General features: G+C 47.5%; 1 protein-coding gene across 1 annotated transcript in view; it reads left to right on the forward strand.

The window, feature by feature from the left end:
• Nucleotides 1-2,199: 2,199 nt before the first annotated feature.
• Nucleotides 2,200-26,978, forward strand: part of Bcl11a (BAF chromatin remodeling complex subunit BCL11A) — a 93,033-nt gene continuing 68,254 nt past the window's right edge. Inside the window, 2 exon segments of the mRNA XM_005070364.4 lie at nucleotides 2,200-2,269; nucleotides 9,088-9,417. Coding sequence (XP_005070421.1) covers nucleotides 2,215-2,269; nucleotides 9,088-9,417 — 385 coding nt within the window. The 5' untranslated portion in view covers nucleotides 2,200-2,214.

Here is a 26,978-nt window from a genome sequence, read left to right on the forward strand (position 1 = left end):
GGGAGGAAGGCTCCTGGCTCTCTGCAGAGACTCACAGATGTCCACCTGCAGCTCGGGTCTCCACCCTGCGCCCTCCGCGCCTACCCGGGCACTCTGTGCATCCCCGGCCCCCGCCCGGGCGCCGCTAGATTTGGACTCGGAGAGCCGTCTCCCTAGCTGCTGCTGCTGCGGCGGCGGCGACTGCGGCGGCTGCAGGGTGGTGCAGGCAGGCTGGGAAGCTGGGAGGCGGGAGACGCCAAGGGACTTTGCAGCACGTTTCTGAATAAACTTTCCAATCGCAGGGGGTGCTGTTGCTGTACATTTTACGTAAAACTGAAAGTATCCCACGCCAGAGTGAAGCCCGCTTTTTGACAGCGGCAGCGCGCGCGCGTGTGTGCATTAAAGAGACAGGGGTTTATTTCCAACAGGTCTTTCCCAATTCCGGGGAAGGGCCGCAGAGGGAACCCAGGGGGCTTCGGGCTCCCGCGTGTGCGCGGTGGCTGCTGGCGCCTGGGCAGCGCGGCCCGTGACCCGAGGGCCTCACCACAGTGGCCTCCCGGCTGCTCCTGCTAGCCAGTTTCATTCCTCTCTCTATTTTCTCTTTCCTCGAGTAACAGCTAAGGAACAATTGTGTTCTGTCCGCAAGAAACACTTTCCTTCCCTCGGCTCGGGGTTTTGCATTTGCCCAGGAGTGGGAGGGGGTGTGTCCCTCTTTGGAAGCAGGCTCAAGGACCTCCCGCAGGTTCCCAGAGACTGGGGATCTGGGGGGCTGCCCGCGCTTTGTCCTCTGGCCGGCGACAGCTCCTAGGTGGACGCCTGGGTGCCTCGAGCTCCGGCCCCGGGTGCTCCCCTCTGGGGACTGGAACGCACCCGGAACCTGGCTTCTCGGGCTTTGTATCTTGGCCTCTCTCTCTCTCTGCGACCCTTGGTAGCTGGGGACTCACGGCTTTTGTGGGTGGCATTCAGACCCGATAGCTAGTTGGGTCGCTCGGATTCCGAGTCCCTGACTTGGCCTTGGGGGCGCGCTCTCGGCCCTGGAGCCTAGGCCTGCGCCGCCGGCCTCGCCCCAACCCCCTCTCCCCAGGCGGCTTCGGCTCCCTCAGGCCCCGGAGCTGGCCTTCCGGACCGGCGACCCTCCAAACTTGGGCTGGATTTCGCTCTCCCGCGCGCTCCCTCCCGTCTCCCCTCGCCCGCCGCCGAGCTCTAAGTTGGAGGCTCAGCTCTCAACTTCGGGTGATTTTTTTTTTTTTTTTCTTTCGTAGCCTTCCTTGGGCAAAGTTTCCCGAGCGCTGCCGTGGGCTTGGGGCTTGCACTCCAGCCCTCGGCGTGCGCTGGTTGGGAGGGGAAGTGGGTGTGCGCATGGAGGAGGGTGTCCGGGACCCGCTCTACCTGGTTTCCCTCCGCCCGCGCCTCCCCGGCTCTGGGCTGCAGCGCCCTGGAGCACTCTTGCTCCCTCCCCCCCAAATAATTTTTCATTTTAGGGTCGGTGAGTGAGTGTGTGTGTGTGTGTGTGCGTGTGTGTGTGCGTGCGTGTGGAGGGGGGAGTGGAGCAGGGCGCAAGTCTTGCTCCCCCTCACTCCTCCCTCCCACCCCGCCGCCCCTTTCTTCTCTCCCGGCCACGCCACCGCCGCGGCGCTCGCTGCGGCCACTGGTGAGCCAGCCGCCCCAGAGCCCCCTCCCCTCCGCCCGCCCCTCCCCCAGGGGCCGCGTCTGGCGTCTGCGGAGCCCCCCGCCCCACACCTCCCCCGCCCCGCACTGGCCATTGGCTTGTCCTGGTCTCTTTTTCATGTCCAGCCCCTGATGTGTGTCCATTGGTGTGAGCTTCCCCTTCCCTCCTCCCCTTCTCTCCTGCTCGCCCTGCCCATGTTTTGTGTGTCTCTGTCCATCCAGACTCCTGACGTTCAAGTTCGCAGGGACGTCACGTCCGCACTTGAACTTGCAGCTCAGGGGGGCTTTTGCCATTTTTTTCATCTCTCTCTCTCTCCCTCTATCTCTCTTCTCTCTCTCTCTCTCTTTTTTTTTTTTTGCTAAAAAAAAAAAAGCCATGACGGCTCTCCCACAATTCATCTTCCCTGCGCCATCTTTGTATTATTTCTAATTTATTTTGGATGTCAAAAGGCACTGATGAAGATATTTTCTCTGGAGTCTCCTTCTTTCTAACCCGGCTCTCCCGATGTGAACCGAGCCGTCGTCCGCACGCCGCCGCCGCCGCCGCCGCCCGCCCCGCAGCCCACCATGTCTCGCCGCAAGCAAGGCAAACCCCAGCACTTAAGCAAACGGGAATTCTCGCGTAAGTAACCCAATAATAGTAATAATAATTATTAATAATCACGAGGGCGCGCAGGACGCTAAGCAAGAGTGAGGTTGAGAGGGGTGTGTTGCACGCATTAAAAAATTTCAGGTGAAAAACCTTCGTTAGTTGGGGTAAAAAGATATTAAAGGGGAAAAAGCCCCACAGCCCCTCTCGAACGAGAACCGTGTGTGCACTTTTGAGACGGCACGCACCTTTTAATTTTATAAAAAATTTGACTCCTCCTCTTTCCTCCTCACCGCCGCTTTATTTCTTCTTTCAAAAAGGAATGCAATGATTTCTTACCCCAGTTTTGCAAAAATAACGAACAATGCTAAGGACGCGAACAACTCACATGCAAACCTGGGGGTGGGAGCTGGAAGGAAAGGGGGTTGTTTCCACTTCACTATAGGAAAATGGAGGGGGAGGGAGGGCGTCAAGTCTAAAAAACAATTCCTGGGGAGAAAAGAGGGGAGACCGGCCGTAGGACACTAACGTGTGCACGGTCCAGTGTGCAGTGGGAGGAAAGTAGTCTCTCCACAATAGTACGAAACGGGGACCTTAGGAGGGGCCCCCCCGGCGCTTTCCAGGCAGCCGAGTCCGGAGAGAGGCTGCCGCGGCGGGGAGAGCCGGGTGACCGGGAAGGATCGGAGTCGCGCCCGGCGCTGCCGTCTTTTGTTCCGGCCGGAGGTGGGTGTTTGTCCCGCCGCCTTTTGTGCCGGCTCCTCGCGCTTGCCCTCCTGCGCCGCCACCGCCGCGGAAGGGCAGGAGCCAGGGCCGAGTGAGGAGGCGGCCCGGGGCACGCGGTAGAGGGAGGGAGGGCGCACGATCCGCCGCCGCCGGGTTGCCGTTGCCCGCCCCTCCTGGCTGAGCCCAGGAGCAGACGAGGCGAAGACGAGTTAAAAAAAAAAAAGTAACGCAAAAGAATGTGCAATTTCTTGCCCCCCCCCAAAGAAAATCAAATGTTCCTCCAGTCGTTATTTTTCACCGCTTTCCTGGGATTCGTCCACATCCCCCACCCCTGAAGAAATTCCACGATCTTTAATAGAGAAAAAAGAAAAGAAAAAAATAGAAGGAAAAAAAAATCCTTGACACCCCTTCCCCAAAACCCCATCAAGTTGCAAACTTAGAGCGCCGGCGGCTTGGAGAGGGAGCGAGGAACTCCCTCCTCTTACTATTTTTTGGAAGATTTTCAAAAAAAGTGGAAGTGGATTTTGATTGGGAAAAATCTCGTGTCTGAATGTTTACAAGCACCGCGTGTGCGGGAGCCTCCTGCCAACAAACAGACAGAGGACCGAGCGCGCCGCGGCAGCCCCGGAGCAGGCGGCCACGGCGGCTGGGCCTCGCCCGACCTCGCCGCACCCCAGCCTGGAGTCGGGATCGCCCACCCGGCGCTCGCCGCCCACCCGCCAGGCACCGCGGCAGGGCCACGCCGCGACTCCGCCGGCCCGGCCTGCGCTCCGGTCCGCCCCTAACACAATGCCCAGCTTTCCCTCCGACCTCCCAGGCAGCCAAAGCTGCTGGATGAAACTCGGTTTTTTTGCAAAACATTTTTATTTCGCAAAAGCAACTGTAAAGGCGAGTTCTGATTGTCCCCTCCGTGACACCCGGGGTGCTCTTAGATTCCTCTGGTCCTTAACTTTGGGCTGCGGGGAGGTTACCACGTGCTTTCCCTGCCCCCCTCGCCAACCTGGCCAGGAGCCTCCTGGACCAAAGCAGTGGCCTGCAGAGGTGGAGGAGGGGGGGCGGGGCAGGTAAGAAGTGTGTGGAGTGTGCGTTTTTGGGGGTGCAGGGCCCGGGTAGTCAGAGAGACCCATCTCTGGGTTCTTGCCCTACACCCTGGGCCCTTCCTGGCCAGGGGCTGCTGTGAGTTTATGTTAAGTGTGCTCGTGGCGGTGGCGATCAACTCCACCTGAAGGTGTGCGTGCAGAGGCGGGTGGTGGGTACTTGGGGAAAGTTTGAGTCCGGGTAAGGAAAGGCATGCCCCCCTCCCTCTCCATCAAGTCCTCCTCTCCCTCATTCGCGACTCTTAATTTCTTTTGGCGAAAGCTCGGAGGGACCTCCCCCCCCCCGCCCGCCCCGCGTACTCTCCTGCATTTGTCGAGGGAGGGGGGTTCTCACTGGGAATCGGTGCCCCCCACCCCTCTCTCTGGGCCGAGGAACTTGTCACACACTTAGGGAGCTCCCCCGCCCTGGCACGTCGCGGGGCCCTCCCTCTCCCCACCCCCGCGCATCTCTCCCTCGCCGCTCTCCCCCGCCCCCCAACTCCCACCGGCCGCGCCGGATACGGAGCAGACGCGGCGCGCGGCGGTGTGAAGTTACAGCCCGGGCCAGGTACCGGCGGGGAAGGAAGGGCAGTGTTCGCAGGACTCGGGAAAGCCGGGACTTTAGGACCAGTCGGAAGGATGCCATGGGGGCGCGTGGGACAAGTCGGGGAGGCGCCGTCCGAGCTGCTCACTACTCTCCTCCCGCTTGGGTCCCTCCTGGGACTCTCCGGGCTGGGAGGCTTAGCCTCTGCTGTCCCGGGGCGGCGGCACCCCGGGCTAGGAGGACAGTTGGAGAGGTCTGTGCAGGGATCACTCCTTTAGTTTTTCTGGGTGCTCAAAGGCAGGAGCCTCCCGGGTCCTTAGGACAATCCCCCCCGCCCTCACCCCCCTCCGTCCTCTGCTACGTGGACTGAATGAGCCATTTGGTCGCTAGGAGGCAGAACAAGATCAAGAAAAGCTCAGCGAACTTGAACCTGTCCCAGAGCCTCCCCCCACTCGCTGCCCGGCGTTTCTCGGCGGGGGAGGGACGAGCGTTGGGAGAGTGGGGGTGGGGGGCAACGAACGGTTAGGCAAGAATTCCCTTTCTCCACCCCCCATTACCCCCTTAGGTCTTTGTTCTTCATTTTGACTTTAAAAAAAAATGCTTTTGGCTAGGGCTGCGGAGAAGCGCCGGGGCGCGCAGCCGACACCCCCACGTGCAAGGAGATCCGGCAGCTCCCTGCGCGGAGCCGGGTGCACTTTAGGATCCTTTCAGGGAAGGCGTTTTTGGTATCCAGCAAAGGGGGGGGGTGCGCTCTCGGGCTCAGAGCTGCCGAAAGCAGGGATATGACAAGTTTGCCCTTGGCCTCTAGGATCACTTTTTATTTTCCCACCCCCATCCCCGCGCACAGCGCAGGTCTCCGCGGCCACCGCAGGCTTACCGGACGACTTGGCAACCCGACGCTCCCCCTCCCCGCCTCCTGCAGCTCTCGCCTGGAAGCCCGAAATCACAACAATAGTAATAGTTATCATCATAATGATGCGGGCTAGCAGCGTCATTAATAATGAATAACCGCGGTCGCCGCCTGGCGCGCACACGGGTGCCCGGAATTGCGGGCGAAAACACGTTTGCACAGATCTTCCAAAGTAAAAAAAGTGTTAGCCTGTGCACACGGAATGAATCTCGGGACCCGCGCTCTAGGTGTGCGGTTTGAAGCCACGACTTGATCGGGTTTATCCTGCTCCGTTTTCCAAGCCTTACTTCCTTTTTTTCACCAACTGGCGGGTTCAGGGAGCAGGCCCGCGGTAGCCGGGCTGGATGGGCGTGGAGGCAGCAGCCGAGTCCTCCGGCCACCCGCCTCCTCCAGGCTGGGACTGCGGGTAACTGCTGCACGTGTTCGCTGTGCAGGGCCCGAGCCTGCAGCAGGGAAGGAGGCTGCTCGCTTTGTGCCGGGGAGCCCGGGCGCCCAACTTCACTTTCTAAGTGGCCTACTCCCGCAGGGCCCCGGCCCCCGGCCGTAGCCCCTGGCTTTGCTTTTGTTTCTTTTGCTTTGCCTCCCTGATTTTTCAGCCTCCGTTTGCTTTATCGCGTTAAGAAAAATCCACTTGGAAAGCAAACTTGGAGACACGGCTCTCATTTCCCCTCCCCCTCCCCCAGCAGCCCTGGTTTTCTTACCTTCTTCCAACATCTCTTATAAGGATTTTGACCCCTCTTTTAATGTTTGCAACGGGGGTGGCGGGGGAGGAGAAGAGAGACATAAACACAAATATATGAATGTATCTCGATCTGTGGTCGCTGGGACACTGAGATCATCCAGTCTATCTTGCTAAAAGCAGAAGCATTTCATTTGCCTTCCCCTTGTAGATAGAATTCGCGGCTAATTATTGTGAGTATTTGTCCTCTCCCTTCCACTCCAATCCAGGACTCCCTGCTTTGTACCGAGTTAGGCCTGAGCTTAGAAAGGGTGGTATTGTAGGAGAGAATTAGGATGGAGTTGAATTGAAGGGAGGGGGGTAAAATGGCTGAGGTTAGAAATGTTTTTAGGGAATCAGGAATTTGCATTAAAATACAGAGAAATTATCTGATGCCCAGAAAGGAAATGTTGGTTGCCACTGAGAGAGGATGTCAATGCAAATCAGTAGGCTGCAGCAAGAGAATTGTATTTTCATATTTTCTTTGTGTCCCATTTGGTCTGATTTTTTAAAAAAAATAATGCAGCAGCAATAATAAAACACGTTTTGATATTTCTCTGAACATAGCTAGCCAAATGTTTTTCAGGTAAACCGATGTTAGATGTATTTCATACATTAGGATATAATTCTTGTTAATTAGCAATAATTTACTTTAAGAGCATAGAAAATGTTGAGGTTACAGGTTTTATATCTGTACATTTGATCATCTTGTTATTTTCAAGAACTTTGCCTCCTATAAAATTAATTAGGTGAGATGTGGAGGTGTAATCAGCAACCTGTGAATCACTTCATTTCCTGGGTTTGATTGTAAATCAGTTCAGTCACTACGTTTAGAAGACTTTAACCAAGTCTGTTTTGTACCTTTAACTATTTGATATCTAAGAGAGTATCTCCTTTGATCCTCAAACTGTTCCTAGATTCTGAAATCCGTCAGGCCCTGGGAATAAAAACAGCAACAACAACAAAACCCCAAATGAATCCTGATGATAGTATTTGCAAAAATGTTTTACCTTTAATAGAACAGAATCTTCCCCTGAGCCTCTGTCTCTCAACCCCAGAACTTGTAGCTAAACAACAGCAAAAAGGAACACAATTGCCAGCGTTCATTTAAAATCCTTAATTCAAATAGCAGGGATCATGGATCGTGACTTCCCACTCCTCACTTGTGCAAAATGAAAGCAAATGCGGGAGAAAAATGACGCGAAGACACAATGAGAAGCACTTCCGTTTGCCTCCTTTATCTGAAATGCATACTTGTGCGTTCTGTGTTTGTCTTCTGATCAGGATGTTGGGCAAAGAAACATTTAAGTGCTTGCTTTGCTGTCTTCATTAGTAGGGAGATAACCTTCATATTCCTGTGATGACCTTACGTTCAATTAGGAGGCGTACCAAAGGCAAGGAATTATGACATGTCCTACTTGAGCACAGGTGCGGCTTAGGCAGGACTCTGAATATTATTTCACCCAGCACATCTGGGAGTTACTCCAGATCTTCCCCCTCAATATTCAGCCTGTGTAGGGTTGAAATAAATTTAACCTGAGTTCGCTGGATTTTTGCACTTTATCAAAATCTGTTCCAATATTCTACACTCAAATTAAAATCTATTTTTTGATTCTCTGTGGCTTTAAGTTCATTAAATGTGAAATTGGCAGCTTCCTAAAGAAGGTCAGACTGATTAACTGTTTAAGACTTGTACATTTTCTGCTTCACTTTATTAACTGGCAGCTTCCTGGACATGTTTTGTATTTTCGTGATTTTTTTTTAATTTTAGTATTTTAAGATGGTGTAAACAGCATTTCCCAGCTCCCCTTTTTCTACTTGCAAGGTTAAAAAAAAAAATAGAAACTGCTCAAATAGATGCTGGAGTGCAGAGGTTTTTTTTTTTTTCTTTTTTTTAAGGCACACGGGAAAGAAAGGCATGCCTACCTTGTTATAACACTCGCTGGTGATCGTGTGTGCAGAAATGTCCCGTAATGAAGCATTTGGAGCTCACTCAGAAAATGAGTCAACTTTGACTACATTAGGTGAAGCGTCTGAGGAACTCTGAGGAAAGGATGCCCAGCCCTCTAAAGTGTGGGGCTTGGGGGTCCACTCTGATTTTATGTCATGGAAGCCACCAAGAACCAACATGTTTAGAATATTTTAGACAGTCTTTTCCTCAGAATGAAAAAAAAAAACAAACCGGACTAATTGGCTTATTTTCTTAACTACTCAGAAGTACCCATTTAGTGAGTGTGCTTGAGAAGTGCCAGGGAATGTGATATTCTTTTGATTTTGTGAAGTAGCTGAGAATGCAGACAGAAAGATTTTGGCAGCCTGAGATTCCCTGCGTTGTGATGGTTAGTTAGGTGGATGCAGTCACTGACTTCCTGACGACTTCAGTGTAAATGTGGCACAGTTCTGTGTGGGGCAGCAGCCTTCTCTGCTGTGAGGCCATGTATGTACAGTTAGTATCCGCATTCACACACAAAGGGTGCATGTGCTTATTCACCTGTAACCCTGGGCACTACAGACAACTTACTGTATGGAGGGGAGGCACGTTTGGCTTCAGTTCATGCTTTCCCCATATTTATTAATTAAGTTTTCTTTATATTTTTGTAACTATTAAAGTCACATTCTTTTAAAAAATATAGTGTGTGTGTGTTCTCTGGAGTTATTCAAGTCGGAGGGATTTCCTTTAGACCATAATGGTCACCCTCACTGGTCAATTTACTTGATTAATTGATACCCCCCCACATCGCATGGTGCCTGTGTCCACTTTTTTGGGGTGTTATATGGAGACTGCTGTGGTGAGGAGGGCTAGGATTGAAAATGTATGTCCTCCCTTCTCTCTCCACACTGGCTCTCTAATAATTGTGTTTTTGTTTTTCTCAACTACAGCCGAACCTCTTGAAGCCATTCTTACAGATGATGAACCAGACCACGGCCCATTGGGAGCTCCAGAAGGGGACCATGACCTCCTCACCTGTGGGCAGTGCCAAATGAACTTCCCATTGGGGGACATTCTTATTTTCATTGAGCACAAACGGAGACAATGCAATGGCGGCCTCTGCTTAGAGAAAGCTGTGGATAAGCCACCTTCCCCTTCACCAATCGAGATGAAAAAGGCATCCAATCCTGTGGAGGTTGGCATCCAGGTCACGCCAGAGGATGACGATTGTTTATCAACGTCATCTAGAGGAATTTGCCCCAAACAGGAACACATAGCAGGTAAATGAGAAGCAAGGAGAAAAGCTGTTTGCATGCCTCCCTTTCGTTTGCAGAGGTGTTGTAGGAAGGCAGGAAGGCATAGTGGAGTGCTGTCTATATTTCTCCATGTGACTGTCCATGACAACCTTGTGATGTTAAAATCATCATTCCTCTTGCCTCCATCCAGAACCCTGACAATACATTTTCCCCACCACTTTACTGAGTCAGATGTAGGTGGGAAAGTTACACACACTTGACATCCTCTGCCTGACTCTGACGTGCCAGATCTTTCTTCCCTTTGCTTGCCTTCTGATTTTAAAGTGTTGGACCTTACTACACCCAGCTTACTCTCCAGGGTCCACTTCTGGTCCTGGGGTTGTTTATATGAGGCGCGGTAACAATACAGGCAGTTGGAGTCCAGCCAATGACTTGTCTGAAGGGCTGGAAGGAGTTAACTGAGTTCCAGGGCTAGCCTTGGATCCATACTGGCTGTCAGCCTGTATGGGGCTGTAATTAAACACAGCCCGTGGTGGGATGACACAGTGACCTTGACTTTAAGATGCCATTTTCGACTGGCCAGGCCAGAGTAGAGAGGGCAGTTGCTGAAGCGCACAGACATGCTTACTCGAAAAGTTTAAGGGCATGTTGGAAATTTCAAAAGGTTGGTTTGACAGGAAATGCTGCTCCCTGCAGCCTGCCTCCTCAGCTCAGTGATAAATGCTTCTCAGTGCTCTCTCTTGTCTCTGATGTGGTCTTGACAGATGTATCTTGATTTTGTTTGTGGTTTACACAACCACATGTCACCCTTACAAATGCCCAGTACCGACTCCACTGTTTCTTCTCAAGCCTAATGTAAAAATTTCCTTGGAGAAAAAAAATGCATGCACATATTCAATAGTTCTCTCTTCCGGTTAATTTTACCAAGAAGGTAGCTAGGTGTGCGAGTTTCTCAGCAGCTCCAGAGAAATGGAATTAAGAGCTAACAGAGGGACTTTAATTCCCTGCTCTAGTGGTGAGCAGCAGCACTAGGCAGTGGCTCTAAGAACACTGTTTGCTTTAGCACGTCAGACAAAGCAAAAGCAGATTCTGTGGTGACAGGCCTGCCACATCTGGGAGACAGTCCCTTCTCTGCACTGCCCCCACCCCACCAAAGCTGGTTTGCTCATTTTTGGAAAGGCAATGTAGATAGTCACAGGGCTTATTGGAGCATGTGTCTGAAATGGTTGAACCATCCGTGGTGTGTGTGTGGGGGGGTAAATGGCATAACCCTCACCCTTACCATACTCCCCCCAATCTGGCATGTGATTAAGATCAAGTGAGGCGTTTTCTTTTTTTTCTTTCTCTTTAGTGAAATAAGGATTCTGCTGCCCAGGAAAGCTGCTTATATAGTGGGTTCTTATGGAAGCTTCCACATTTAGCTTCTGAGACATACAGGTTAAGATGTTTATCCCCCCCCCCGTAGGATATGGCAATGACCATTTCCATGTGCCGTCTTGTGACTGAAAGGAAAATGAACAGAAGTGTAAGGCATGATTAATGAAGCCAGAGCAGGCGGAAGGGGATTTGTCGTCTTTGGAGATCCAAAGCCTTGCTAAATCACCAAATATGGAGTAAGGCTTCTGTGATGTAACATCATATTTACATATCGAGCTGCTCGCTTAAAAGACAAAACACAGTGTCTGTCAGGAGGGAATTAAAGCCACACTTACTCCTGAAGGCCCAAGCAGGTTTTCAGTTTCAGGTTAGCCGGTTTGAAAACCAGGGCCTCTAGACTCAGAAGACATATCTGAAGGCTGAGGCAGGCTGAGGGGAGTCTTATGAATAGTTAGGGCTTCTCACTTTGGCTCTTGTGGCTCACATGGGTGTGCAGGGAAAGACATAGTCCTTAGCTTGCTGCTTGTCATAGTGATCCTGTGATATTTCAAAAGCAGTGTGATAGGAGAGTCTAAAGAAGCAAAAAGGAACAGAGAGGGAAAAAGGTGCAAATTTGCAATCTATTTTCTAGGGCAAATGGTACATTGTTTCTCCACAATGGAAGGCTATCTAAGGCGTCTCAGATACTCATTGAGTACACACAGGCAATCCAGGTGAGGTAAACCTTTCATGCAGGAATAATTGCAACATCTTGATTCTTTTTATTGTGCTTAATCACCTGTTCTTACCCTGGTATTGGCTGAACATAAATAGCATGGTCACATCTCAAAGTAAGATGTCAGTAACGAGAGTCATGGCTTCTTGTGATCCACACTAATGAATTAAGTGTTTCCTATAGTGAAATTAACGCTCCACCATTGCACATAAATTAGGATACTCTGGACCTCGGGTGCCCCTGAAGCGAAGCTCTGGAAAGATGACTGTGTCCTCCCGTCTGTTTCTCTAGACCAAGTCCACCACGGTTCCCAACAGTAACCACTCAGTAGACCTTTGAACTATGTGTCATAAAGAGAGATGCAGTGGTCTCTGTTGGGGAAGAAATATACTGACGAATGTCTACAGGAATGCGCTTGGCAGCTACATGAAAGACAGTCATTTAAGGAAAGACTTTATGAAAAGGGACATAAGTTAGGTTGGGGTTCACCTTGTGCTCTGTGCCATTTTACAGGCAGGAAGGAGGAATGAAATCTTCCTAAGTAAAGCCTAGAATTTGGGGACTTTGAAACAGGATGGTGAGGTAGAATTCTTAAGAGACACAGTAAAAAAGCATGCATGTGGGCTATGCTCAGGCCTCCCAAAGCTGACTGGGTTCTTTTTTTTTTGTCAGGATGTTTTTACCTGATGACTAGATAGCTGTGTGTTCTCATATACCATGCACATGTGTTACCTATATCCATAGACAGTGAGCAAGCTGCCTTTCCAATTTTGTTTAGATATTCAGCGCTTTATATGATTATGCTCCACAGAGACTATTGGAATAGTATTCATTTAACTGGCTATTAGCAGCTTATATTGTGTGGTCCAGTTCATCAATATGCATATCAAAAACCCATCAACAGATAGACAGGAGCAGCCTTTTACCCATGGAGCGTTTTATATATTTTTTTGAGTCTTTTATTTTATGAGTAAAATATTCATTGAAGATTAGTGAGTATAAAACTGTTTTTCTTTCACAGAAAGGGCTCCAAACATTATCTCACAGCATCAGTCTTGAAGTTTTGGCTCATTGCACATGGGAATCTTTGAAATAAGATTAGCCTATCATAAAGTTAGCTTTTAGACGGAATAGGAAAAGAGAGTCTGCTAAGATGCAGGGCAGCCTGCTGCTCCTGTTGGACCTTGTTTTTCCCCTAACATCCAGAATACAGGCATTCTCACTGGGGTGCGTGGCGCTATCCGCCTAGACAGAACTGACCTGGCTGATGACATATGCAAGACACCTCTGATGGGTGGGAAATATTCAAAGCAGCTGTGTTAACATTTTACTTGCAGGTAAACCAAGTTCCACACTCACGCTTTTCAGAATTTACAAAACTAACTTCCCCATTCTCTTTGTACCTATTTTCATTCTTTCCTAGCCTAGACTGAATTAGAGGAAGTGTTTGTATATTAATTGTAAATGAGACTATAAGTGACAGTATCTTATGACTGCTTATTTTTCATTTCTCTTTATTTGTATGATTTTTGAATAAAACAAAATTCTGATCTCTGAAGTCAATTTCAGTGTGGCAGCAAAAACCAGAAAGCACCACCCTTCAAAAAACAAATGTACTGGCAAATGTTTTATTTACTTCAGAGTCTTAGAGCAGAGAGTGTTGTTTTGTAACAAATACCGAGCATTTTCATAGGGAGGACGTGTTTTAGAGGCCACTACCCACGAACTGATGTTGGTGGAGCTGGGATACTGTATACAAACTGTATTTGTAAATAAGACAGGGAAAGGTTGTGGACTGGCAGCTTGGATGTTTTGTCAAAGTACAATGTCAGAGGAACTCTAAGACACATTGTAAATAGAACTGTCACAGTGATTGCGTGATTGAGCTACAGAAGTGTCCTACAATGGTTGGCATTGTCAGAGGACTCTTGAAAGCTTAATTAAACACGGTGGCCTGCATGGCTGCTAAATTTACTTTGGAGAGCCAAAAAAGAAAAACAAAATCTAAAATGTAGAAGACCCCAAAGATCTCAAAGTCCCTGTGATGTCACCCTCTGGGTGGTACAGAAAAAAGGCACCGTGCATCTTCCTGGGCGTCTTTCAGAAATAATAGTTTGGAGAATAGGTTCACGTGATATGGAGAGCATCCTGTGTGTGATGTGGAGATTGTGTTCGTTCTTCTGTCTCCTGCTGTTACAGACAGTTAATGTAAAAATGGCCTTTTATTGGAAACTCAAATATGTATTCACTGCACGAATAGGAACAGAGGGGGACAAAGTTTCCTTCCCGTTCTCTGTGTTTATTCTGTGAAAACTAAAACAAACAAACAAAAACCCCCAAGTGCTGTAATTTCTCAAATCAACCTGTCCTTGTTGGGGGCAGGCTGTGCACTCTTCCTGTTTAGAGGATTGGAACTATGTTTTGCACACCTTTCTTCCGGCGAATGTGGCATTTAATTGTGGGGCTGTCCACGGGCTGGAAAATATTGCTGGGTGTAGAAATGTCAGTTGGGTCAGGACAGGTACCTTCATCTCAGAGAGGAGGCCAGTTAGATGCATATTAATGGCACAGTTTAGAGTTCAGGAAAGTCATTAATTTCACAGCGTAGCTTCTGTGTTTGATCAATATGGGAGAGCTAAATTGGGGTACATAACAAACATGGGATACAGATTTTAGGTTTTCATGATGTCTTACTGGTGGCATTTAATAAAGGAAAAGAGGCAAATGTGGTTTTGCATGACTGTCACTAACAAAGTTTAGCTTTCTTATGGGGAAAATACAATATCGAGGGGAGAAGGAAGGCCCACAGAAGATGTCACCGAGTGTTAGTGTGCCCTACGTTTTGATTGGTCTGTTTGCATCCTTTATTACACAAAGCAATCATTTGACGGACTTCAAGCCCCTGCCTATCTTTACATATAGTAGCTCTGACTGCATTCAGTAAAAACACCTAGCACCAAGCTGGACCCACTCTGGCACGTTGCCACAATTTAACGTGAGATTTAATCACCAAAGATCTTTAGGACCTTCTGCTAGTTCAGATTTCATTTGGGTCATGGCTATGTCAGCAATATTGTTACTTCGGAGATAAAATGTAGTTTTAAATGTAGGGTCCATTCTTAATATTTCAAATCAAATAAGCTTTTATTTTATGTGCCAATTTGGAAGACATTAGTAAAGTTCATAAAATATGTGCAGACTATATAATTTAATGGAGAATGACCAGTGTTTTTATTTGTAATCCAAATAGAAAATTGACCATTGTACCTCTTCTATTCCTCTTGTGGCCCAGGTAAATCAGCACTATTAAACTGTTTTTCCCTTTCACGGCCAGGGTATGGAGCACTGGCCAATATCTGTAAATTTACCTTTGTAATTTGCCATGTAGTTTTTATAACAATGACCTAATTAATTTGAGCACGAACTATATTATTGCTACTGGAGTAATTTTCTGTCACAAACTTAATTTCCAGGAAATGTAACCTGACGAATAAGAATTCCTTAGCTCTCCACATGGGTTCTCTGATACCAAAGGCAAATTTAAAATAATAACAATAATACTAAAATGCCAGTCTTATTAAAGTCAGTGTGCTTGATGCCAAACTCAATTTGAAGCGAGTAAACATCAGACTATATTTCTAATCAGTTTTAGAATGTACCATACTCCACATTGGGCTCCCTGGAATCTGCGTCCCTGCTTTTTACTGGCCAGCTGCACTCCCTATGCATTTTTAAAACATTCAGCAAAGGATTTTGCTGTTCTTAGCAGGGTTAGTAACTTGGGGTCTGTTTCTGAGCTCATTCGTCATTCTGCGATGGCATTGAGTTAGGTTGGCAAGGGAAGGATTTGAGGCATGGGGGGTGGCGAGGTCACTTCTGATCCCAGCAGGGAATAGGTGAGCTTCATTTGCCTTTACAATAGGCACACAGTTACTGCACCTTGGAGGGGCTCTCAGGTGCCGCTCAGATGGGCGCATGTAAATGCCCTGTCAGATGTGGAGTGAGAATATTAATGCTCCCTCCACCACTGTACACAGCCAGCTTCATATGCACCAGTCTGGGATTGTATAGACTTAGATAGCCCAGTGTGAAAGACAGCAATGGAGGAATGCTCGCCACGCCACAGTTCCCATCTTGTTCTCCTTTGATCTGGAGCAAAATGAAAACATTATCCTCTCCTCTCAGAGATGTCTCCCAACTCCACCACCCCTAATCCACCACCAGTTAGGCTTTTTTTTTTCATGTGCTGGTATGGAGAAATGCGACATAATTTGTTTCATATGGTTAATTACTGGCGTTTGAATATTTAAAAATTTTAAATAGCCACAGTTCCAGCCTTTTCTGTTAAAAGTATGTGATTCGAAGAAAGGGATTACAGTGTAAATATTTGGTGATTTGCAACACCCTTTCCCCATAACACCCACACACTCACACACCCACTCACACACACACTATGCACACACACACTCTCAGACACACCACACACTCACACACTCACACAATACACTCACACTATACACTCACATACTATCACAATACACACACACTCACACTTTCACACACTCACACACATTCACTCACACACACACAGTGCTGATTTAAGGATTTCTATACCTTTATTTACACTTTTTAAAAACCTTCTCTTGATTGGAACTCCATTAAAATATTTTTCTATTATATTTGAGTCTGCTATTGCTTGAGGTTTTATAGAGAATTTTCATAATGTGCTCATTTAACAGAATCAACAGCTGTCAGAACCAGTTGTGGTAAATCCACCAAACATACAAAGAAAAATACACACGTTTCCTGAAACAAAACACTTGGAAAAATAAGCCGCCAGAACTGGCGAATTAGAAGTTTGTCGACAGGGACCTGAGGTGTCTCACCTCCCAGTGCCCCAGAGACCCAGCAGGTCTGATGCAACCCTGCTGGGAGGGTTACTCAGGCAGGTGACTCCTCGAAGGCAGTGTGCTGTGTGCAGCTCGTGTGTGCAGCAGAGGTAGGCGGGGCCCTCCGTGGCTTCCCCGGCTCCCTCCTTCCTCCACTTATGATCTACCCAGACAGATAAATTCCAAGTTCTTAGAGTGTTAAACAACAAGTCCTACTCGCCGAGAGGTGAGATGGCCTGGTGGAAACTTGTGAAAAGAGGGGAGAAAGACGCCTTGCACACTCTTTTCTGGATAGGATAGGCAGTGTGCTGTTCAGAACCAAACCGGTCTCCACCAGGCAACTCCCAGTGAGGCCCTGGAGCAGGTATGCTGAAGAAGGGACTACCTGGGGACCTCTGGCCACTCACAATGAGTTTTTGTTTGTATCCTTTCTGTCGTTAACATTGGGGAAGAACAATTACACCTACAATTTGATCTTGCTTTTAGATAGGGGTAAATTCACCAATTAAAAACTTCCATTAAAATCAATAACTGACTCTCCTCGAAACCGAAGAGGCACTTTGAAAACAAGCACAAACACAGGTGCTGCCCCCCCCTTCATTTTCTTCTTGAACTTTCTAAAACACAGGGATGCCTTCTAGGCACAGGCACTGAATGTAAAACGTTCATTAGCTATCCATTTGCTTGATATATAATGACATACTGAAGAATGCTGAAGAAAAAAGATCATGTCTGTTAATTTTTAGGGAAATGAGGTTCTTACCTAGTGGGAGCACAATGCTTGACTTGCTGAATCTGGCCTTTATGTTCCAAAGACAGGACATCTCGTTGGACAAAAGGATATAGCATCCCCCATTCAGACTCCAGGTATATCATGATTTCATGACCTGCTTACGTTTAAGGGGCCAGCCACAAAAAACCATTTTTTTAACTGCCTATTTTAACCCCTGCCCCAGCCAAAAAATCCTGTGAGTTTACAGTTAAAACAATGCATTAACCAATGTTAAAATTTAAATCTCAGGAGTTTCTCCTTCTTCATCCCACCTTAAGATTTAAAAAAATATTCTTTTACATTTAAAAGTGAGCACTGACTATTGAAGAATGATTTCAAGGCTGAAAATTTTTAATAATAAATCATAACCTTCTCATGTTATGTTTTTGTTATGTTAAGGGGAAAAATCAATAAGGAAAAATTTAATTCTGATAAAGATACTCTTGGATCTTTGAAAACAACTGCTGTCCTTTTAACTAAAACATTTGAGCAGCTTCAAAGACCATGTATTTCTTCTGATCTTGAAGCTGTGTGACTGGTAGCAAGCAGGGAAAAAAAACCTTATTCTACATACAAGTGGATTACTTAACAAGTCAGCACAGACACGTACTTGTTTGTACAATAGAGATAAAAATTCCTGTATAAAAATAATTCAGCTGCCGACAGCAGGCATTGTGGCTGGCCCTCTCTTTTGTGCTTGTCCCAGCCCTGGGCGCGCCTCCCTTGCTATCTGCGTGGGGCAGCCTGCTGCCTGCAGACTCCTGACCACAAGTTAATTGCTATATATTAAGTATACAGGTATTGTATTTGAAGAGGACTATCCCAAGTCTTGCATGTGTTTCATTCTCCTGTGTGACTGGCCAGCAGGGGGATGGTAGGCAAATGTTCTAATGGGGAAAATGACTCCCAGGCAGTTGGAGGAAATTTGGCCTTCAAGTCCCATTTGCTCTGCAATGTAGCATCAGTCTCTAAACTTTTGTTTTTAATCTAATTCTGATTTACCCTGTCACATCCCATATCAGCACTCAATGAACTCTACTCGTGTAGAGTAGCATTAGTGTCAAACAGAATTGGTCAGGCCTGTGGACCTGTGGCTCATACAGATGGTTGCAGATGAAGGTTCCATCCAGCCAGCGTCCTAGCCTTTCTGATAGACATTAAAATGTGGCTCACTTGAGAGCTGGGCCTGCCGGTGTGAGAGTCAGGGGACAGGAGGAGAGCCTGAGGTCTCTCACCCCCCTCTGCTTTTTACTTCAGAACGCACCCGCATTCCTGGTAAGACTGACCATTTGAAAAGTCAGATGGTGGTGAGGGGGTTGGGTGGGGGAGAGTGGCAGAGGGGCGTTATCGCTTAGTGCTTTTCGGTAGTTTAAGCAAGTCCCCACAGCAGTCTCCTCTGGGGCTTGGTAGTGGGGCTTTCAGCACGACATGTGGCCCTTTGAAAGCTGCTCTTCTCAGAGTGGCTTCCCACCAGCCGGGGTGGGACGCGAACATAGTTACACCTCCGCTGGCTGTTTGGGGTGTGGGAAGCGGGATGCGCTGGGAATTCTGCCACCAGTCCTTTTCAGATGTCGGAAGGTTAGTGAGGTGTCAGCATGCGGGGAGAGACTCTCTTCCAGATGGGTAATTGGGAAGCATGGAAATCCAAATTCCCACGATGCTTTCCACTGACTGGGGTGGGCTGCCACTGCCGCTGGTGGGTGCACACACACAACTTTCTGAATGTCAGCTGATGTCTGCATGACCCTTCCCTCTTGAATTAAGTGCTGCCTGTGCAGTATGGGGGCAGTCGGGACTACAAATACCAAAGGACAGGATGTTCGCTCCCAGAAGTAAACCAGACGGCGTTCTCTGCCCCCTTTCCGTGTCTTTCCCTTCTTGCTCTCTTCCCTGTGGAAGCAGAAACTTCTAAAAGGCACGCCACTCCAAGCCGATGAAAAAGCTGTTTTTCTACCACAGTGGATGTTTACACAGAAGAGGCAACTTGAGGGGGGAAAAGGCTTTCTGGGAGGGCGGGGGTGGGGAGGTGGGGGGACGGGACGCGTGGTAATCTGTGCTGTTGGAGGACTGTGTAGTGTTGCCTATGAGCAACTCTGGGCTGTTTTTGATAAATTACCATGTTTAGAGATACGTTTGGCTCTTAAGGGCTTAGTTTTATGAACAAAGTCCATAACGATGTTTGCAGCCTCTGTCTGTCTCTTAGCCCCCTTGGCTTGACTGGAGGCTCTCTGTTTAGTTTAAGCTCAGTCTGGAAGATATAACAATTTTGCATTAAAAAAATGAGGAAATCATAGGAAGAAAAACCCTTTGCTTTTTGGATGAATCTTACTGATAATTTGCTAAAGCTCATTTGAATTTTAAGCACTTCTTTAATCTTCAAAGGCTAAATTGCTTTATGAATATGCATGGTGTGGGCAGACTTCAGTTCATTACCTAGTTGTAAATTCTAATGACCATTAGGTCCTTCCAGTAATTGCGAATTGTTTTGCATTTTTGATTGGCCTATTAACATGTACATTCGGTGCACATCAGGCTGGCCTGTCAGCCTGCTGAAGGAGAAAAAAAAGGTGAAAATTGTTTGTAACACCAAGATTCTTAGATTTTCAATCTTGCAAAATTGATGATGTAAAAAAATTAAAGCAGTGTTTTTTCTTCTCAAGATTGAAAGTTCACCAAGAGATTTGACATATTTAATTTACATGATGACTTTGCACTCCTTCATTAATGCAATTTGCATATGAAGCTGTTGTTAATCACTTTTGATCATGTTTTGTGTATTAGCTGCCTCAGTGGCTCTCCTCCTCCGATGCCCCAGTAGAAGGGAGCAAAATGGTGCATCTTCTTGCCAAGTTTCCTTTAGTGGATTGAGGAATTAGAAGTCTAACCTTGAGTAATTACATATGTTTTATCCGTTTTCTTTTAACGTTAAGTACAGTTTGTGGACGTGTTAGCTGGAAATTGTTCTCATTTGGGAGGAAGACTGTAAAATTTAAGTGTGGTTGAGGCACGTCCAGAGACTCACAGAAGTATGGATTGACTGTCTCCGCTCTCCCCAGACGCAGTTGGGCAGCTCCATTGTTAGTGGTTTGATGGCAGGGAGGCCTGCCTGCTTCGGTCCTGTGACATCAGGTTCCCCTTTTGGAAGGGAGAAAGCTACCAACCTTTGGAATGGTGTTTTTGTTGCTTTTAAATAAACAACAGCACCTCAGTTGTGTCTGGGAACTGGGCTAGGATGCTCTTTCGTCTTGGAGGTCCAGTAAGTGTTCTGAGCTCCATTGTATCCTCTTCTAGCTGCTAAAGTAAAGGGGCCTCTAGACGCCCCTGTGCCCACTCCAGATGTATGACTGACAGCCTGCTTGTGACAACAAGGTGTTAACAGTTTTGAGAACCTGTGATTTTGGTGTTGGTTTTGCTGTGGAATGGCCTGTGCTGTATTATTGATGCTCATCTTTGGTTTATGAGTATACCACTGGTTAACAAGCAGAATCAGAACACAGACACTGATATACTGATTAAAAGGAATGTTTAATGAAAGAAAATAAATTGTGATGGAAAATGAACAGTGTATAGGAAACACAACTATAATTTTAACCTCTGAGGGCTCTAGTCTTGCCCTACTATGACTCCCATCCGTACCATGCTAAAAGCATGCTTCAGTTCAAAGTTGTTAATATTCAGTTGGGAAACAGTATCCAGAACACAAATAAATTATTAAGTGCATGAACTTTTTAGGCAGTAAGATGGACTGATGGGGTCCATCTGTGAGATGCAGGGGCTTTTTATTTGTGTGTGCCGAACGGTTCTGCCCTCTCCGGCTTCACAGCCTTTGGTCTCCGGCCAACTGCATGCATAATTGATTCCACACGCACTATCATTTTCTTGATGTAATTGCTTTACTAAGATATGATGAAATCTAATGGATAATTTGCTATTTGAAAATGGCCAAAAATACTTCATATTTTTATGTTGGGGTGAGAGGGGACAGGAGGGGGGGTGTTCAGGTGACCTAGTATTTTGGAAAACAAAACAAAAACAAAACAAAATGGATAAGAGTAACTTTGACGCCCTGCTTTGGTATTGTTGGCTGGGGGTAGGAAGGTCTTTGTGACATGTGGGAGCCAGTGTGTGAATCTCTCTCTCCCTCTCTCTTTTTTCCCCTTCCTTCTCTCCAGTCCCCTTCATCCCCCCCCTTCCTAAACTTTACAAGATAGGGATCCTAACAAGGTAAAGAGTAAACAGTTTAGTGACCACAGCCTTACTATTCCGTCTATCCAGGAGTTTTGCCATGTCGGTTTATTTAACTTCCAGGAATGTAAATACTGACAGTGCAAGAAGCTGTAAGAAAGATGACAGTATTAGAGTTAAAACGTGAGCGGAGTAGCTGTGTTTTCCACCGGCTACAATAACACTTTACATTGAAACATAATGGTAAGTCAAAACCGACTGGAAACTTCTGCTTATATGGAGTGCAAATTTCCTTCTACTAGATTGGCATGATCTAGTGTACCCAGCGTAGATTGTTATGTAATGGAGAAACTGCATAAATGTCAAGTACACAAACGATTCTGCAGGAAGTAAGTGAAAAATATTAGAATTTCTTAAATCACCATTAAATTTTGTTGGTAGGACAGTCTCATTAACTCCTTAAAAATCATGTGTGGGTTTGCATAAGCTGCTCCAAAATGTATTTTGAGAGAATTTACAGATGTTGAAACATTGTTTTAATCGAAGCCAGTTCTTGCTTTAAATGTACCTTAAAAAAGACTGTACTTTTTTTCAAGGTCCTAAAAGGGAGAAGAGGGGTAGAAAGTGTACAAAGCAAATCCATCTCACTGTGGCAAACTGATTTCCAGTAAAGTCATGATAATGAACAACACATGATCTGAGATTTGGTCAGCAAACACACTTGTGCCAAGGAACGAAGTCTCTCTCTCTCTCTCTCTCTCTCTCTCTCTCTCTCTCTCCCTCCCTCTCCCTCTCTCTCCCTCCCTCCCTCCCTCCCTCCCTCCCTCTCCCTCCCTCTTCCCTTCTTCCTTCCTTTCTTCTGTTACATGCCAGAGTTCTATAAACCAGTAAGCCAGGCAGACAGTAACTATTGTAAGATCTAATTCTAATATGCAGAGTGATGTGGAAGCTGTTGTTTTGAAGAAATATTAGTAATACCATCTTCACCAAAAGAAGACGATACAAAAAAAAAGAGACCCAACCAAACAAAACCCAAAACAAACCCCACCAAAGCATTCTTTTTACAAAACTGGAAATGACAGAATAATTTTAAAGCAGGGGTGTGGGGGGGGCAGCCTACCTTCTGAGTGCAAAACTTTGAACTATTAATAGACCACCATGGAGATAGGCTGTCTTTGTGCCTTGAAATGCAAAACTAGGGAAATAATTAGCAGGGGAACAAAATTCTCAAAATTTGCAGAACTTGTGTGATTACTAGGGGTACAGTGAAAGGAAAATGCAAATTTCTTCCTCATTTTAATTAGATTCAATTGTTCCCTGGGTGTGTTGGATGGGGGAGGGGCAGGGCAGGGTGTGCTGGACTGAGGCATCGGGTGGCGGGGGCAGGTTGCTGGGATGGTGGCAGAGACAGTAGTGGCTTCCGATGCTAGTGCCTGCAGCAGGTGCTGATGCCAAACCCGAGACTCGTTGACTAAGACCATTGGCTTGGATTCTGGGTTTCATTTGTCCGTGGGAGGATGGCATGGGGTGGCCTGCACAGGTAGCTGGGCCTGCCTTAGAAGGTGAACCAGCTTGGGCTGGCTCTTCTTGGCTGAATGTGTAACCCTGTTTTGGATAGAAGGGCCACCAGCTCCTCATAGTGGCCTCTGCATCCTTCCCCGCCCCTGAAACCAGAGAGTGGCCAAAACACACTCTCTAGAGTTTAATGGTGGTGACTGGTCAGAGTTCTGCCAAAGTGTGTGGAACAAGTTTCGTTGGCTGCACTTCCCCTTTCGCGAAATAATAAAAGCCCAGGCCAAGGCTTATTAATCTATTTTTGTTTCACTAATATTATTTATTATGTATTTTATTAATATTTTTAGGAGGGACTGTGCTCTCATTTGACCATTTGTAGTTATAATTAATACATTCCGTACTGGTTGTAAAAAGTGTACTTGCATTTAATTGCAAGTCTGGGTAAATTAATGGATATGATTTAAAACAAAACTCACTTAAAATATTCTTGTAGGGAATGAAGGAAGGGGCAGCTCCTGCTTTCATTTGTTTTCTGGATGGCAGTGGAGAGAGTGAGAGTCTGGGGGAGGGGGGATGTGTAGGATGGGGGGGCACCCAAGAGTTTCCTTCTTTTCTTCAGTTTCTGAGGTTGCCAGGAGGGGCTTAAGCAACAGTGTGGTCAAGCCCATCTGCTCTGGAGAAGGTGGTAAAGAAAAGGTTAGCGACAAGACTGAGGGAGCACAAAGGGAAAATTGTGTGTTGGGAGCCTTGCTTCCCTGGCTATGGTGTAGCCAGACTGGTTTAGCAGACAGAATGATAGATTGTTTTGTCAAGGGTCCCAGGGTGCGTCCTGAACTTGAAGCACTTTGTTTATCTTGAATAGAAAGGGAAAAGCGCAGACATAATCGATGTCTAGTTTTTAGGAGCCCCAAAGAGGTAGGAGAACAGAGAAGACTTGGGGAGGGGCAGGGGAGGTGGGGGAGGGGCTGGGCTGGGCTGTGGCTGTCCATTAACAGATGAACTTGGCCGAGGGCCAGGCTTTAGATGAGAGCATGTCAGGGCCCCAGTGCAGTCAAACCTTTTCAGGGTTTTCATCCCCCACTTCTTTCTTTCTTTCTTTTTTAAATACCTGCTGACTGCACATCAAATGCTCTTAGGTTTTTCAGCCAAAGGCAAAAGACACACACACACACACACACACACACACACACACACACTCAGAGCTTAACCCCCCTCCCCAAACCAGTTGAGGCTAGTTTTTTGGCTATAAACTTGGGTTCTATGATCTTTCCTGGCTTGTGATAACACCAGTGCCCAGAGGGCCTGGGGATCCAAATGGTTGTGTGTGCTGGGAAGGCCAGCGTGTATAGCTCCTGGGATCCAAAGGGTTGTGTGTGCTGGGAAGGCCAGCGTGTATAGCTCCTGGGATCCAAAGGGTTGTGTGTGCTGGGAAGGCCAGCGTGTATAGCTCCTAGGATCCAAAGGGTTGTGTGTGCTGGGAAGGCCAGCGTGTATAGCTCCTGGGTGCTGCTGGCTAGGGCGTGCCTAGTGGGCCTGCGTGTGCAGGTAGGAAATTGGTGGAAACATTTTTTATTTTAATGGTTGAAGTTCAACTTGTGGGAAAGCACCTGTGAATTAATCTCTTGGTGGCTGAGAAAGATAATCTAAAGAGAGGCCCAGAGAGAGACTGGGGATGGGAAATGTGCCTATGCTGGCAGCCCAGCGCTTCCCACACAGGGCTGATGGCAAACCTATGTGTTGGGACTGGTTTTGTTCTGATTATCTTATCTTTTTTGGTCTGTTTCTGTGTTTGTAGCTTATTGTGACATTATGCATTCCACATATGAGTGTTGGAAGCATGAGCGACCAGCCCAATAACTCCCTGACATTTTTAGCTCCTTTAATGTGCCGCCATGGCCCTCCTGCCACCAGTCAGGGAGGTAATTGAATTTCCCTGTTATGTGCTGGCAGGAGGCATGTTCTAGTTCCCACCAGAGGTGATGCTGGGGCTGGAGTTGGACTTGTAGAATTCCAGCTAGGGAACACCAGGGCTTCCAAGCGGTTTAGGGACCTGTCTGAAATGCTGTGCACACATAATTTTTTTTTGTCCTTATCATATTCTCGAAAAGACATAATTTCAAATATCCCTATAAAATGAGGTGAAACCACATTTCTATCCCTAGCCTCATTGGGAGATGAATTAAAAAGAAATCTCCTTATTTAGTAGCAAATAGAAATTGGGAAAATTTGGGAGCCTGTGGGCTAATCCAATAGCCACCCACAAAACTCAGTCTTAGGCCGGGCGGTGGTGGCGGCGCATGCCTTTAATCCCAGCACTCGGGAGGCAGAGGCAGGCGGATCTCTGTGAGTTCGAGGCTGGGCTGGACCGACAGCCTCCAAAACAATACAGAGAAACCCTGCCTCGTAAAACAAAACAACAACAACAAAAAAACCTCAGTCTTAGATGCGGTCTGATTCTCTTCCACCCGGATGTCTTTGTAACCGAATTGTTAAGGAGGAGGAGAAGGTAAATAGCCCTTGAGAACGTGTTTCATCTTCTCTCTTCTTTAGGGTCTGAGCACGTGAAACACTGTGCGTGGAGGCTGTAGAGACACTGCCACTTCTATTTGTGTGACCTTGGGCAGATTTTGTCTCTTCAGGCCTCAGTTTCCCCAACTCTAAAGTTAGGGAAACCATAGGACCCACCTCCTGGTGGGGTGAACTCCCAGTGAGGAAGGATGAAGTTGTTGGGCTTAGTGTAGAACCCTTGATAAAGGCTAGTCACGGTTATGACCACCACTCACGGTTAGAACTGGGGTCTCTGTGTGGTTCTGCAGGGAGAGATGAGGAGATGTGGGGTGAGAGGGGAAGAGCCCAGGCGGAGAGGGATCCCCAGGTCGGGACACATCAGGAGCCATTTTGGATTTGATGAGATGGGGCATCAGGGATGTCCCCAGAGTGCGTGGGATCTCACTCTTCGTAGACGCCTCTTGTTTTATGAGGAGCAGGCATCTGGGTGTGTGATGGATGTAGGCAGCCATACCTGGGCCATGTCTGCTTCACCACTTGCTGGTTAGAGAGTTTTGCAAGTCATTTAGCCTCTATGTGCAAGGGAAGCGACCTCAAGTTCTTGTCTTCAGGGCCCATGGGACGGTCAGGGGGACCTCCTGTAAACCCCGTGCTTCAGAGCGCACACTTGAGAGTTGCTGCTGCCCCTCTGTGTCTGAAGTGCTGGTGCTCCAGCTCCAGCTCCCCTCCCCCCAAAAGAAGTGCTCCTATTGGTGCCATTGACTCGGAGAGAAAACAGACTCATCAAAGGGTTGGCAACTTCCTTGGTGATCCTTAACTATTTAAGATGTGGTCCTTCCGTGGAGAGCTGCACCACCTGGGTTATCTTAGTAACCTGGAAGCTTTCTGCAGTGGGGTTGACACCTCCTGGGCAGGGAGCTCTGGTGCCTGACAGGTGCCTACCGTTCCTCTCTAGTCTCTGGGAGAGTGTCCTGGGCATGCTGGAGGACTGTCTAGGAGGTGGGAGCACTGCTTTGAAGACCTTGCTTCACTTCTGCCCAGAAGGAGCCAGACATTTCGGTGACAGTCTTGTGAAGTAGGAGGAGGAGAATTTATTACCTGGTGTTGTGTGACTTGGTTAGGAGGTAATAGTGGGCTGACCAAGAAACCAAACATTTTGAGGGCCGTGGAGTCTGGCCTTCTGAAGTTCTGATTGTCTCCTTGCATTTGTTTCCTTGTCTCCTCCTCAAACAGGTATGTATGTAGAGTCAGAATTACAGTATGCGCGTGTGCTCTCGTGTGTGTGTGTGTGTGTGTGTGTGTGTGTGTGTGTGTGTGTGTGAGAGAGAGAGAGAAACAGACTGTGTGTGAGACAGAGGGGGAGAGAGAGTGTATGTGGTGCAGAGAGAGAGAGAGAGAGAGAGAGAGAGAGAGAGAGAGAGAGAGAGAGAGAGAGAGAGAGACTGTGGGTGGCTACTGGGGAGATTGGGTTCTGGAGGCAGTAACCTGCTTCAGGGAGGTTTTGTTTCTGACTGAAGTTTGTCATGGTTAGGCAAGTCAAGAAAACAGGCAATAAGATTAGGGGGAGGTTTTGACTGGAAACTAGAGTCAAAAAGTCCATCCAGTCCACCTCTGGCTTTCCTGA

The sequence above is a fragment of the Mesocricetus auratus genome, unplaced genomic scaffold (assembly GCF_017639785.1).
Source record: "Mesocricetus auratus isolate SY011 unplaced genomic scaffold, BCM_Maur_2.0 Super-Scaffold_100029, whole genome shotgun sequence".
In the NCBI taxonomy this organism is placed as follows: Eukaryota; Metazoa; Chordata; class Mammalia; order Rodentia; family Cricetidae; genus Mesocricetus; species Mesocricetus auratus.